Here is a 15,469-nt window from a genome sequence, read left to right as displayed (position 1 = left end):
GTAGCTCAAACAAAGCGATCTGGCTCTAGCTTCCAATTCACCAGTTTGCAGACTATGGGCCCAGAGTGTGTGTGTGGCTGTGATTGCCTGTTCGGACTGGCACCTGAAAATCAAGGGCATCACGCGCCTAGCTCCTCCTGAGGGGATTTCCAGAGAGGAAAAGAAAAAAGGAAGAGAGAGAGGGTTTGTGGTGAGCAGATGGCTTCGCTATGGGTGCTGTGTGATTGATGGTTTTATTTAATCCTCGCAAGAAGAGGGGGGCTCGGGCACCATTCCCCAGGCATAGCGATAAGGAAACTGGGGCAGAACAATGTTCTTTTAAAAATTAGGGCTGAAGGGGCCTAGAAAGATGGTGCAGTCAATAAAAAGCTTGCAAACAAGCACAGGGATTAGAGTTTGGGCCCCTTGCCCATGTAATGAAAGTTAGTGTCATAGCACACACTTTTAATCCCGCGCTAGGCAGACAGAAATGGGGGTCCCCTCAGATGCTGGCCGGCTAGCCTAATCCAAGATGCAAGCCTAGGACTCAGTAAGACACCCTGAGACTCAACCTGGAAAGCCAAGGCAGGTGGATATCCCTCTGTGACTCTGAGACCAGCCTGGTCTGTATAGAAAACCTCACGTCAGCAAAGGCACAAACAAACACGATGTCTCCTACGAAGAAATGGTTTGCCTTGATTTATTTATTATTTTTATTGCTTTATGTGTGGGTTTTTCCTGCACGGATGTGTGTGTAACGTGTGCATGCCGGTACCCTCAGAGGTCAGAAGAGGACCTTGGCACTGGAGGCACAGACGGTTGTGAGTGCTGGGAATCAAACCCAGGCCTGCTGGGAAAAGCGCCAGCGCTCTTAACCCCTTAGCCAACTCTAGAGCCCCCTTTGCCCTGATTTAAACATTACATAGTGTATATGTGCCAACACGTTACAGACGAGACACTCTCACAAATAATTGAATTTGGGGTTGGTGTGTGTGTGTGTGTGTGTGTGTGTGTGTGTGTGTGTGTGTGTGTGTGTATGTTTCTGATTCATTGAGAAAGTGTTTCTTTGTGTATCCCTGGCTACGCTGGAACTTGCTCTGTAAAGTGGGCTGGCCTTGCCCTCACAGAGATCCACTGACGCTACCTCCCAAGTTCTGGGATCAAGGGCCTATGCCACCACGCCCAGTTTAATAAGTGCATTTAATGTTTTGGCATATCAGCTAAGAACTAGAAACTGGATGTTGTGCTCACACCAGTAATCCCAGTCTTTGGGAGGCTCAGGCTATAGGAATGGGAGTTGTAGGCCAGCCTGTGCTACACAGTTAGACTCTGCCTCAAAATAAATGAGTAAATAAATATGGCTGGGGTAGCACAGTGGAAGAGCATTTATCCAACTCAGGATCTGTGCGAGATCTCCTGGGTCCAATCCTTAGTACCACAGAAGTAACACTTTTGTTGGCTTTATTGAGAGGGTCTAAGTAGCTTTGCCTGGCCTGGAAGTAGAGCTCCTCTGGCCTCAGCCTCCGAGATGGAAGGATGCAGGCAGGAGTCACCAAGGCCAGCTCACAATCCTCATTTTACAATGGAAGCTGGAGTCAGACTGTCTGCCCCAGTCCCTGACGGTGAGCTTAGAGCCTGGTTTATGCAGATTCCTAGTTCTTGGCTGGAGTTACTCTATGCTTCCTAGCTAGAAGAAAGGGAAGAAACCAAATGCAGAGAATGGGAGAAAGGAAGCAGGGGCCCCAACACTATGAAAAGCTCCCAAAAGAGCACTAGAGACCAGTGTATTAGAGATGAGGACGAGAGAAGTGGAGCACCAGGTGCAGCCCTGTGGTGACCTCGTTACTGGAACCATCTGCTGTAGCACAGACACTCCAGCAAGAGAGCTGAGGGGTGGGCTTGGGTCAGTAGCTGGGCCGGGTTACAAAGGCTTCTCCTTGGTGTGGGGCGAAATGCCCAGATCCTGGCGGCACCTTGGAAGCTGCAACTGGGAGGACCAATCTACTTCACCCTGGCCGCCTTTTCCTGAGCCCCTCGACCTCTTTCTGTGACTTACAGAGGCTGCCTCCAGCCGTGAGAAGATGGAGGTAGCACGTTTCAGGGTTCAGCCTAGGCTCAGCCATCTGACACCTGTTACCCTTTGGAGAAACTGCCAGCCACAGAGAGAAACAGATAGGACCCGCCCCCAACCCAACCCCACTCCCTTTAAAGAAGACTCCATCTCAGGGCGGAGCTCGGAAGGGAAATCTAGGCCCTTTGTTCTTTTCTCTTTGCAGAGGGCTAACAGCTGGGGCTCAAATTTGAACCCCAACACCTTGACTGGGTTGGGAATGTAGAACAGAAAATTCTCTAGGTAGGTTCCAACCCAGGGAGCCCAGTAAACAAGTTCGGATGTGGAAGGAGCAGTAGCCAAGGGTCTGAAGGCTCACATGATAGCCGTCCACCTGACAAGCTTGGCCTTGATTAGCCTCCAGCACTTCCGCAAGGTTGATGGTGGAGGAAACTGCCAATTTCGTGAGATATCCGAGGATGTCAGATGATCAGAGATGCCCCTCCTCTCTCTCTTGGGCTGTCTGTCATTCAAGCACCATTAACTTGTGACAGCCAGGCTATAAGAGGTCCCAGCAATCCCGCTTCCTTGGTTCACATCCTTATCTTGCATTTCCTGTGCTGTGTCACAAGTGGCCTGTGTGATCAGACCGGGGCAGAAATGGTGGCCTATCGCTTTCATGATCAGGTGATGAGACCGGATTGCTTTTGTCTGGTCCATCCTGTCCACAGAGGAGCCAGCTGCCATGGCACTAAAGGGGAAGAATGGAGGCCTCTGGCCCTCAGCCACATGAGTGAGCCTGCTTGGAGGCAGATCCCTCAGCCCAGGCCTAGCCTTCCCTTGATCACAGCTTTGGCCACACCTTAGAGCAACCTCTCATGACAAACCCTGCGCCAGAACTATTCAGCTAGCCTGATTCCTGGCTGGGAGAGGATTACTCAGTTCTGGGGTGATTTTTTTAAGTGCAGTAACAGAGATCTATAATATACATTCTTTGTTTCCTCCGCCCGACCCCTAAAGTTTCCTGAGCAACTCACCTTCTCACAGGCTCCCTTCCCCTTCAAGCTCCCAGCCCAGAGCACTGGTTTACATACAGATAAACTGGCTGACAGGCTGAGGAGCCCAGTGGTAGAACATTTGCTACACCCATGAGAGCCTAGGTTCAAACTCCAATGCCATAAAAAAAAAATTTTTTTAAAAAATAAAAATAAAAAAAATAACATAACAAACGAAACAAACAGCCACTCGGGGGCACACCTAGTGAATTAATCCAACTCCCTGAGACCTTACAAGGACACAGAAAGGGCTAGAAGTTACCCTGCTGGCAAGAGGGCGGGGCTCTGTGTGAACTGTGCAGCGCTGTTCTACACAAGCCGCCAGCCCCTCTCTCGCGTCCCTTCTATGTGAGACAGAAGAACGAGGTGGTCTTCCACTCTGCCTCTGTTCCCTTCATGAAAGAGCATGGGGAAGTCCCTGCAGGAGCCCTGGTGAGCCTGTGATATCTCCTCTTAACAGACCCAAAGGGCATGGGTTATTATCTAGTGTAAAGGAAAAAATGCCACCCACAGAACTTTCCAGGAAACCCCTGCCCTGTGAAAACATGGTGGCTTCCACTGAGGCCGTGGAAAGAAGGCCTGAGGCAGGGCTGCTGAGGAGCTGCCTCAGCAGACGTCACTGCAGGACACACTGGGCCTCAGCCAAAAGCACCTTCAAGTCTGGGCCAGGACCTGAGACCTCGCACTGTGAAGAACGTGGAGCCAGAACCTTTGCTACTCATCAGGGAGCTTTAGCTCTGCACAGGAGAGCAGATTAGTGACCCCAAGAGGAAGGGAGCCTGCGGGTCTCGTGGCAGTACACATAGCTGTAAGAAACACCCTACACAGTGCCTGAGCCAAGCAGGAGGTTGAAGGTCTTTGTCTCCATGGAGACAGAGACTTAGGGACAGACAGAGAATGACGCCACTATTTTGTGTTGAGCCATAGGGACGAGGAAGTCACTGAAGCCTGAATACCCGGCCATTTAAGACACTCTGGTGTTCTGAGGTCCAGGGTCATGGTTGGAGCTCTTGGGTTGTCACAGGTGGAAACCCAGTAGCACTGGAAGGAGGATTAGAGACGAGCACACTGTAGAATAATGTCCTAAAGGGTCTTCTGAAGTCTACGGGTGCTGGGGATCTGAACTCAGGTCCTCATGCTTACCAAGCATGTGCTGAGCCATGTCCTCAGCCCCTATCTCTCTCTACTTATTTATTTTAATACTATTTGTGTGTGTGTGTGTGTGTGTGTGTGTTGTATATATGAATGGGTACCTGGCATGCATGTGGAACTGGTGGTTTTGTTCTCTCATCTCTGCATGCGTTCCAGGTGATGTACTTATAAAAAGATAAGGAGAGGATATGTCCTGGGTTTCTGGTTCAATCCCAGGTTTCGGCAACAATTTTGTGTTCGTCAAAAGATAAAGGAGGGCTGGAGAGATGGCTCGGCGGTTAAGAGCACTGACTGCTCTTCCAGAGGTCCTGAGTTCTATCCCCAGCAACCACATGGTGGTTCGAGACCATCTGTAATGAGATCTGGTGCCCTCTTCTGGTGTGTCTGAAGACAGCTATAGTGTACACACATAAATAAAAAATAATTTAAAAAAAAGATAAAGAAGAGGGAGGGTATGATCTATGGAGGTCTGGGGAAACGGGGTGCCTCAGTGGGTCCATGCTGGGGCATCCCTTCCCCGACATACAACGTTATAGTATAGAATAGGGTTTATTCAGGTTGTGGGTAGGGGAGTTAAGAGGGTAGTAGGGCAGAGAAAGAGAAGTAGAGAAGTAGAAGAATAGAAGGAGAGGAGTAGAGGCTGGCCATGAGCATGTGGAGAGAAGGGACGAAGAGGGAAGAGAGAGCAAGAAGGAGAAAGAGAGCAAGAGCAAGAGAGTGAGGAGGGGTCAAGCAGCCCCTTTTAGAGTGTCAGGCATAACCTGGCTGTTGCCAGGTAACTGTGGGTGGAGCTTAGACAGAATGCTAACACCAGGCATTGGTGACTCAGGTCACCAAGCGCTTGTGACATGCTTTACCCTCTGCTCCATCCCACCGGCCTACTCATTACAATAATGTTTGTCTGTTTGTTTTTTGAGATAGGGTCTCTCTGTGTAGCCTTGGCTGTCCTAGAACTCACTACGTTGATCAGGCTGGCCTCAAACTCACAGAGATCTCCCTGCCTCTACCTCCCCAGTGTTGGGAGCTCCTATGTCATACCCCACCGGATAATTCATTCTTGAGTCAGGATCTAATGTAGCCCAAGCTGGCCTCAAACTTACTAAGTAGGTGACTTTTCCATGTGCTGGAATTATAGGCAGGCACCTCCATATTCGGTTTTTACTTTTAAAAGATGGGAGTCTGACTATGTTACCCATGTTTGTCCAGGAGGGGGATCCTCCTGCCTCAGTCTCCCACATAGCTGAGACTTCAGCTGCCTGCCTCGGTGCCTGGTCATTGTCCCGCTTAATAGATTAGAAAACAAAGGTTCAAAGGGACTTGTAATAAACTTGTCAACAGTAATAGAATGAGAATCCAGGATTTAGGACTCCCATACACAGCTGTCCTTGTGGTTTGTTTCTCTCCTTGCATGTGGTCTTTGTCTATAGTCCCCCTCTTTGTCTTACTTGGATCATAACCTTGCCAGTACCGGGCTGTATTTCCTGAAACATGTATTATTTAGTCCCTCTTCTGCAGGGTACATCGGGCACGTGACAGATGCTGGGAGCACATTCAAGGCTGGGCACCCAGAGTACATATGTAAATGAAGCACCTGAATCCTTGCTCCACCTCGCCTGCTGCAGTGTGCTAGCTGTCCGCGCTGTGGCAGTTGTGTCCAGTGACCTCCTCTAGGGTGTGACGAGAGGTGACCGCTAGGTGGCAGTGTGTTGTCATGCGTGAGGGGGCCAGAAAAGTCACCCACGGATGACAAACATGGGGGATGGGGCGGAGGTAGCAACGTCAGCTGGTTATTAGAGATTAGGAGCTCCCATCTCCTGGACTTCACATGGCTGGTGCCAGTTCGAAATCGTGCGTGTGTGTCGTGTGTGTGTGTGTGTGCGCGCGCGCGCGCGTGTGCGTGCGCATGTGCACGCTCGCGCTAACGCCTGCCTGCCTGCCTGAGCCCCAAGTACCGAAGTGCAGCTGAGCTTGGTGTGGGCCAAAGGGACTCGAATATAAAGGAGATCAGGAGAGCCAGCACAATGTGGGTACAAGATGAGGAAAGGGCTACGGAGGTCAGAAGTGAGGGCTCTTTGGAGCTTTCAGAAGGAAAAACGGATTACTTAATAGAAAGGGGACAACAGTGAAACAAAGAGGCAAGCAAGCAACAGAAAAGGGAATGAAGAGAAAGATTGGCTGGAGAAAGTAGGTTGGGAGGCAGGAGTGAGAGAAGGGAGCCCCTAGTGGCTGGGAGAGACAGGAACCTTTCCAGACAAGAAAGACAAGAGACTCCAGCTTGCTGCTGACAGGGAGTTTATTCGGGAGGGCAGGCGGGCAGGCGGGCAGGCGGGCAGGCGGGCGGGCGGGCGGGCGGGCGGAGCTGCTGAGACCTGCTGCTGGCTGTCTCAGCTCCAGGTCAGAGCTGCCTGGGCTCTGGTTCCAGCTCCGGCTCCGGCTGAGGCTCCGGATCGGGCTCTGTCTCTAGTTCCATCTCGGTCTCCGGTTCTCGCTCCAGCTCCTCTATCTTACTCTGAGCCGGAGGTGGGCGAATCCCATGCTCTAAGGCAGAAAATCTTCTCCGTAGCAACTGGGAAGGGGGGGGGGACGGAAAGGACAATGGAGGACAAAGAAGAATCAGGATAATCACGGAGCTCTACTGCTTTCTTTCCAGACTTCCCCATTTGGCCCAGGGCCTTCTTTCAGCCCCTTTAAGCCTCCCAGCTTCAAGGTGTTCCCAGTACAGGGACTCTGGGAGCACATTCAGAACCCATTATGGTTCTTTTCCTTGAGGAAGGGGGTCCCACACAGCACTCTGAGGTCTGAAAGGGAACTGGGTCCTAGCTCACCTGTCTTCTCCACAGGTGAAAGCCAAAGGCCCCGGTCACCAAGAGGAACAAGGCAAGGGCACCAAGGATGAGAAAGAGGAAGAGATGGCCTCCTTTAAGGTCACCTGAGATTCTCTTAGCACTCCGGGCGCCTGTGAAGAAAGCACTGTATTAGATCGAGGGGTGGAGATGGGAAAGGCTGCCTTGCTACACTCTCATCCATTACAGATACAACGAGGCCAAAGAATTTAAGGGACTTGTCCAGGATCATTCAGCTAATTAATGAGAGAAATAGGTCAGGCCTAGAGAGCTTGAAGTCAGGTCCCTGATGGAAGGGGGAAAGGGGGAGTGGGTAGGACATAGGCGGGTATGGGGGTTTGGAAGGCTTCTGAGTTGGGGCCATGACGTTCTGGAACCTCAGACCTGAGCTAGACTCTACGGTGTACACTGTTGCTCCAAGAAGTTTCTGGCCCTCATACAGCTGACACTGCCATTGCTCAGCCAGAAGCCTGGCCTCCTGCAACTCCAGCACAGGGCCCAGGGAACTCCTGGACAGATCGTTGAGGGGGCGCCACACAAATCTTCCTTCTCCAGATGCCGGGACTACCTCACATAACAGCTTCTGCGGGGAGCCAGGTGACTCGAAGGATTTAGGAGTCACTGAAAAAATCAGAGGGAAGAGGTCTCATGGCGGCCTTGACCTTACTGTCATCAGTGTTGCAACCCACAACTCTTGTCACCCAACTCTCACTGGTATCAGGTTGGGAAAACCTCAGGGGCAGAGGTCGTAGGTCACAACTATATTTATCTGTGGTTTGGTTTTGTGTTTTTGAGACTCGGTCTCATGCAGCTCAAGCCTTGAGCTTCCTATGTAGCCAAACATAACCCTGAACAGGCTGTGATCCTCCTGCCTCTGCCTCATAAGTACTGGGATTACAGGGGTGTCCCACCTGGCCACAGCCGTCTTAATACTGCACTCCAATTTGTGTCCCTGCTCAAAATGTTAATAATCCTTCAAGACATTATTCAAACTCAGACTGGTACTGGAGGCCACAGGAGAAACGGTGCCCATGCTGGGTTTGTACCTCAGGTGGCAAAACACTTTCTACCATGTGTGAGTCCCTGGGTTCGGTTCCCCGCACCACATAAACTGGTGTAGATACAAGAAAATCAGAAGCTAAAGACCCACTATGCACTGAATTCAAGGTCAGCCCAAGCTACATGAGACCTTGTTTTAAAACATAAAATAAGGTTGGAAAGATGGTTCGGTGGTTAACAGTACTTGGTGTTCTTCCAGAGGACCCAGGTTCAATTTCTAGCACCCACAAGTTAGCTCAGATCTGTAACTCCAGATCCAGGAGACCAATGCCCAGGACACAGATTTACAAGCAGGCAAAATACACATATAATAAAATACTTTTTGTTTGTTTGTTTTTCTCTGTAGTCCTCGCTGCCCTGGAATTCACTCTGCAGACCAGGCTGGCCTCAAACTCAAAGATCTGCCTGCCCTTGCCTCCCCAGGGTTGGGATGAAAGGCGTGTGCTACCACCACCTGGTCTACTAAATACCTTTTAAAATAAGATAAAGTGGAGAGGTGGCTCAGGGTTGACTAAGAAATTAGGTTTACTGCTCTTCCAAAGGACCCACGTTCAGTTCACAGCACCCATACCATGGCAGCTCCAGGGGATCCAACACCCCATTCTCGCCTCTCCTTGGACACCTTATGTGTGCATACAGAAACACACAATTCACACTCACAGAAACACACAACTCACACACAGAAACACACAACTCACACTCACACAGAAACACACAACTCACTCAGAAACACACAACTCACACTCACACAGAAACACACAACTCACACTCACACAGAAACACACACTCACACACACAGAAACACACAACTCACACTCACACAGAAACACACAACTCACACTCACAGAAACACACAACTCACACACAAAACACACAACTCACACACACAGAAACACAACTCACACACAGAAACACACAACTCACACTCACACAGAAACACACAACTCACACTCACACAGAAACACAACTCACACAGACACACACACCTCACACTCACACAGAAACACACAACTCACACTCACACAGAAACACACAACTCACACTCACAGAAACACACAACTCACACACAGAAACACACAACTCACACTCACACAGAAACACACAACTCACTCAGAAACACACAACTCACACACACAAACACACAACTCACACTCACACAGAAACACAACTCACACACAGAAACACACAACTCACACTCACACAGAAACACACAACTCACACTCACACAGAAACACACAACTCACACTCACACAGAAACACACAACTCACAAGTACATTCTCTTCCAAAGTGCTCAGACTCTAGTCGCTCAGTCAAGCGTACAGCACCCGGTACTCCCGACAGCTCCCCTGCCTCCCTCCGTCACTTAGCTCACACCAGTGTCCCCAGCTTTGTGCTGCCCCTGGATGAAGGTTATGGCAGCTTTTTGAATGTTTACAGAACAAGTAAGCAACTGACTGATCCACAGGCAGAACACGCTCCAAACTGACTAGAGATAGGACAGTAGAAACAGACAAATGGTGAAGAACCTTGGCCCCTGCTGAGCAGGGCATGGGGGGACTTAGTGACACAGATATCCAACTTTCACATTTAGACCCTGAGTCTAGCATTTCTCAAAGTGGCGTGACCTTGAACATCCCTTCTCTGTGAAACAGAAATGACAATCCCTCTTCCCCTGAGCACCTGAACACAGTTGATTTTTTTTTTTCCCTGAGACAGGGTTTCTCTGTGTAGCACTGGCTGGTCTCGAACTCACTCTGTAGACCGGGCTGGTCTCAAACTCAGAGATCCGCCTGCCTCTGCCTCAAAAGCATGAGTGTACTTGGAAGCATGAAAGGCAGAAGAATGGGCGGGCTTTAAAGAAGGGTTTGGGCTGAGTGGGATTCCAGTGGAGTTACTAATAGACTGAGTCAGCCAAGGAGTGACTTGAGAAGATGGGGTTCCCTGTGAAGTGAGGGGTTGAGTCAATACCATATCTAGATAGAGTTATGGAAAACATGCGTGGGATTCAGGTCCTTTACTCATTCGTGTACTCGATGTCTGTTTGTTTTGAGGCAGGAGCTCATGTAGCCCAGGCTGGCCTTGCACTCGCCATGTATGTTGGGGCTAGCCTTGAGTTCCTGATCCTCCTGCAAAGTGCTAGGATTACAGCAGTGTCCCACTTGGCTCCAGCATACATTGCTAAGCACCTACCATGTGGTGCTGCTTAATGGCCGAAGGAAAATACCTGCAAATGTAGCTGATCTGTCACAGCTGACAGCTGCCACTCATTGATTGGCGTACTTTCTGATTTGGGGTTGTTTTGTTTTGTTTTTGTTTTTGCCTGTATTTGTTTTATGCTGTCTTTAAAAAAAAATCCTTATTCACTAAATAATTTGCTGTCAAGGGACTGATTTATCAGCTCCTTCTAAACCCAGGTCAACTCTCACAATTTTAACCGAGCCCTAGGCCAAAAGCAGACAAGGGTTTGAGAATATATGCCTCATTCTTTTAACCATTCAAAAAAAATTTTTTTTCAAATTTTTATCATCTCTGTATCTAGCTTCTCAGACATCCCGGCAATTCAGAGTAGGGGAGTCCCTCTCGGGGAAGAGTGGAACTTTTATTTTGTGACTCAAGGAGAGATTTTCAGTTTCAGTTTTGTTTTTTGTTTTGTTTTATCACAGGGGTGAAAAAAAAACTAGCTTATAATTTGACAGGCACAGTAGTATATGTCTCTAGTCCTGGCACTTGGGCCTTGGGAGCAGCAAGGGCGGGAGTTCAAGATCATCGTAAGCAGCAGGAGAAAAGGTGCTTGCTCTGCAAACCTGGAACCCAGAGAAAGGTGGGTGGAGAGAGCTAACTCCACAGAGTTGTCCAGTGACCTTGACACATGCTGAGAACGTGCACCCATCCTTCATATGTGCAGGCGTGCATACATGCGCACACACACACATACACACACACATACACACACATACACACACACATACATACACGCACACACACGCACACATACACATACACACATACACGTACACGCACACACACATACATACACATACACACACCATACACACATACACACACACATACACAGACACACACAGACACACACACACATACACAGATAGACACACACAGACACACATACACACACACATACAGATATGCACATACATACACACACATACACACACACATACACACACACACACACATACAGATATGCACACACATACACACACACATACACACACACATACACACACATACACACACACACACACACACACACACACACACACACACACACACACACACATACACACATACACACACACACACATACACACATACACACACACATACATACACAGACACACACAGACACACACACACATACACAGATAGACACAGACACACATACACACACATACACACACACATATACACACACATACAGATATGCACACACATACACACACACACATACACAGACACACACACATACACACACACACACACCTGCACAGTCTCTGATCACCAACACTCCCACCCTGTTCTTTCTCCCGAGATGAAGCCATTCCTTTCCCACCTGTGGCTGACCTGTGATGACTGCCAACGTCACAGCCGCACTGAGCTGCCGCCCCTGCAGATGGATGCTGCAGGTGTAGGTCCCAGCCTGTGCCCGACCCACATTCTCAAGTTGAAGGGTAAAATTGCCACTCTTTCCAGCCACCGGGAGCTCAGGACCTCCCCCGGGAGGAGTCCACTTGGCAACGAGCAAAGAAGGGGTCCCCACAACAGGGGGCAAGTGACAGGGCAGCTCCACCCTAGAACCTTCAGCAGCGTACACGGTCAAAGGGGCTCCGGGCTCCAGACCTGGAGAGAAAAGGAGAAGCCAAGTCACTACCAAGGGTATGCAGTGGGTCAGAGCACGGGGACATCAAGGAAGTACTAGGGAAACTGAGGCAGCAAGAGACCAAAGGCCATCAGAAGGATGAACAAGCCAGGGGATAAACGACGAGAGATGGTAGTTTAGAGCCCTGGATGTTCTTCCAGAGGACTTGGGTTCAATTCCCAGCACCCACATGGTGGCTCACAAGTGTCTATAGATCAAGTACCACGGGATCTGACACCCTAACCACAGACATATATGCAGGCAGAACACCAATGCATGCTAAAATGAAAATAAATAAATAAATAAATAAATAAATAAATAAATAAATAAATAAAAATAAATCATGAAAGTGAGCCAGCAGCTAAAAGATGCCCAGAGAGAAAATGGTTTGGACACTGAGACAAAGCGACAAAGTGATCTGGCGTGATACCGCACACAGCTGGCAAACAGTTTTGGGGACCCATGAGTCAGGGGTGGTGCTGAACAGGAAGGTTGTGGTCAAGAGTAAAGACTGCTTAGAAGAGTTACCCTGAACCTTGAGGTTGTACGTGATGGAGACATTGAAGCCATCTCTGTAGGTGAGGACACAGCCCCAGGTCCCGGAATCCAGTGGGCTGACTTGGGGCAGTAAGAGGAAACTTTCAGCTAAATAATGACGGGGTGAGTTGTGGACGGGCACTCGGCTCTGGCCCTGGAACCAGTGCACAGAGACTGGGCGGTCAGGACGACTGAAGGAGCAGTTCAAAATGACCCAATCAGACGGCTTGAGGGTTCCTGGGGGACTGGCAATCACTATGCAAAAGTTAAAAAAAAAAATCAGTCCAATAAATGGAAATGCTTTCTCAACGGAGCCGGCCAAACCAAGCTGAAAACTCATGGAAACAGGGACGCTGCTTTCAGAGTCTCCACACAGCCGCCCATTCCAACTCAGTTCTTGAAACCTGGGGGTGCTTAAGGGCGGATCTCTGAGAGACCCGGGTCTCCATTCCACGGTGTCCTGCCTCTCTACTTTACTTGGCTTGGCCTATTCTTTGGGCAGACCTAGCCTGAGAATTCGCTACAGACAGATGTCTTAAATGAATCACTCTAGCCCCCCAGAGAAGAGGTGCTTCCCCATCTCTACCTCTACCAGGGATGGCACTCCCGCTGTAGGTGGGGGAAAGGGAGCTGGGGTGGGGTGGGGTGGTGATACAGTCTCTCCATAGGCCCCTCATCCCCGCCTAGAGGCGCGCGTTTCAGGGGGGCACTTTCCATCCTGCCTTTCCATCCTGCCATCAGGCATTATCCCTTCGTCTACACTTCTGGAGATCCTCAGGTAGGGTCTAAAGCACAATCCTAGCCACTACTCTCCCTACCCCGGGCTGGCCCTCCCCTTTGTCCGGCCCCACCTACTCGAGGCCTGGCCGACGCGCAAGCGGAGACTGCAGGAGAAGTCCCGGTCCGGGAGGCGCACGAAGGCGTGGTACTCGCCCGCATCTTTGCGCGTAGCTGGGCGCAACCACAGAGAGAAGTCCCCGCGCTGGGGGCCGCGCTTCTCCAGCTGCACGTGGGATAGCAGGGGCTGCCTCCCGCTGCGCAGGCCTCCTGGAGCCACGCTTAGCACCGTGTAGCGGTGGGGTGGGTGTCTCCTAGTCGAGGGCATTCCCTGGAGAAGGTCAAGGGCCGGGATGGAAGCGGGTTGGTCACTGGTTGGGGAGAGAGAATAAGGACTGAGAAATGTTGGGGCAATTTGAAAAGGCCATGAAGAAGATGCACTCCAAGCATGCTTTGAAGATAGTTAACCCACCTAAGAGACCTCTTGACAGTCAGCAGCCTCCCTTCTCACCCATAACTACCCCTGTCCCCACTTCCGTTGGTCTTCAGCACCATCTGCTACTGGAGAGGTGGGCACTACAGGATGCAGGTGTGTGGGGGGCAGGTTGCCGAGAAATCCACAGAATGTCTGTGTGATTTTAGAGGACACTGAGCTACTGGCTTTTGGAGGGGCTCACAAAGAGGACAAAACTGGCTTGGATAGGGTATTATCCGTTAGGACAGGATTGGGAGGTTCTGTTGTCCATCTTTGGAGTTCCTACCTGTCTGGTCGATGTTGCCAGGTGACCCATCCTCTTCGCAGAAAGTTGGGATCCAGGTGGAGAAATTCGAAGCTGCAGGGAAGATGGACAGGAGCTCCCTCCTGGGCCCACACCACGAAGAGCTCTTTCCCAGGCCCTGAAGACACAACTAGTGGAGCAAAAGAGAGGCCAAGGGCCTTGAGCCAAGAGATTTGAAAATAGAGAAGGGCCTTGGTATTCCTAAGAAAGAAACATCATTCCTCCCTGTTGAGGGGACACTGGGGCAGCTTTGGGATTGGAAAGGCTGCCCTTACAAAAGGTGATGGCGCCTGCCTTTAATCCCAGCCCTGGGGAGGCAGAGGCAGCTGGAGTTCAAGGCCAGCCTGGTCTACAGAGCCAGACCCAGGACAGCCAGGGCAACACAAACACTGTCTCAATCCCCCCCCCACACACACACACACCCCACCACCAAAAAGGCATTCAGCGATCACCACAGAGCTAAAAAGACAGTCCCTTTTCCAGGACTCCCCATCTTACCTGGAGCTTCCCAAAGCAGCTGCAGAAGCAAAAGGTCAAGGAACAGATCCTGCCTCATCTCCTCTGTGGCCCCGGGCTTCACAGGTCCTGCAAGGGAGTTCAGAAAAAGGTCCTGGGAGGAAAAAAAAAAAAAAGAGAAGTTCCACAAGGAGGGAGGTGAGGCAAAGAATGTAGGATAAAGAGGACCTTCAGGAGTGGGGTCTGGGGACAGCGGGACAGTCAATGACCAGAGAGGACAGGGCTAGGGCCCTGAGTAGAGGGCAGGCGAGCCCACTCACTACAGCTAGCTAGAATCTGAGTTGCTCCTCCAGGCCCAGACCTTCTGCTTCTCCTCCCCACTGCCCGCCCCCCAGCCCAAGGCCCGGGGTTTCGCTTCGCAGTGGAAAGTGTGAGGGGGCTGGTTCCCAGCAGCCTAGCCCTCCATTTCTGTGGTGGCACTCCCCTTGTTTACTTCCTCAAACTTGGGTCTCCCCTCCGCCCCCTCTTCACCTCTTCCCCCTCTCCTCTCTCTCTCTCTCTCTCTCTCTCTCTCTCTCTCTCTCTCTCTCTCTCTCTCTCTTCCCCTTCCCCCACCCCGTCTCTGCCAAGCATTTCTGCATAGAACTCCAGTTGTAACTTTAAGCTTCCTCTACTGTCCCCAGTCAGTTTCTTCTTGACTCGCTCTTTTCCATTAACTTGGCAAGAAAAAAAAAATGCAACAACCCAGTCACTGCCCCTGCAGATTGCCTCCCTAAGCCGCTTGCCTCCCTAAGCTGCTCAGCATCCCTTGGACAGGTACACAAGTGTCACCACACCACAAGTTACCAGACCTGGGTGAGGGCTTGGTGGAAAAGTGCAGTAGCTACATGGTGCTAATCCC

At 50.5% G+C, this 15,469-nt stretch overlaps 1 protein-coding gene across 1 annotated transcript; it reads right to left on the bottom strand.

Moving 5' to 3' along the window:
- Nucleotides 1-6,588: 6,588 nt before the first annotated feature.
- Lag3 (lymphocyte activating 3) lies at nt 6,589-15,055 on the bottom strand. Its single transcript, XM_032907384.1, has 8 exons — nt 14,611-15,055; nt 14,095-14,242; nt 13,412-13,704; nt 12,548-12,811; nt 11,725-12,000; nt 7,464-7,700; nt 7,062-7,192; nt 6,589-6,802 (listed from the first exon to the last, which is right to left on the bottom strand). The coding sequence occupies exons 1-8, from the start codon at nt 14,666-14,668 to the stop codon at nt 6,632-6,634; spliced, it is 1,578 nt and encodes a 525-aa protein (XP_032763275.1). The 5' UTR covers nt 14,669-15,055; the 3' UTR covers nt 6,589-6,631.
- Nucleotides 15,056-15,469: the final 414 nt, after the last annotated feature.

Source organism: Rattus rattus, chromosome 6 (assembly GCF_011064425.1).
Source record: "Rattus rattus isolate New Zealand chromosome 6, Rrattus_CSIRO_v1, whole genome shotgun sequence".
NCBI classification, from domain to species: Eukaryota; Metazoa; Chordata; class Mammalia; order Rodentia; family Muridae; genus Rattus; species Rattus rattus.
This window is presented reverse-complemented; position numbering and strand designations above follow the sequence as displayed.

Excerpts from the sequence above, each read along its gene's own strand:
- Lag3 (XM_032907384.1), bottom strand. The coding sequence starts at position 14,668 with ATGAGGCAGGATCTGTTCCTTGACCTTTTGCTTCTGCAGCTGCTTTGG. Across the intron at positions 12,812-13,411 it reads GCGCGTCGGCCAGGCCTCGA|TGATTGCCAGTCCCCCAGGA; the intron begins GTAGGTGGGGCC and ends ACTTTTGCATAG. Across the intron at positions 7,193-7,463 it reads CACCGTAGAGTCTAGCTCAG|GCGCCCGGAGTGCTAAGAGA; the intron begins GTCTGAGGTTCC and ends CTTTCTTCACAG.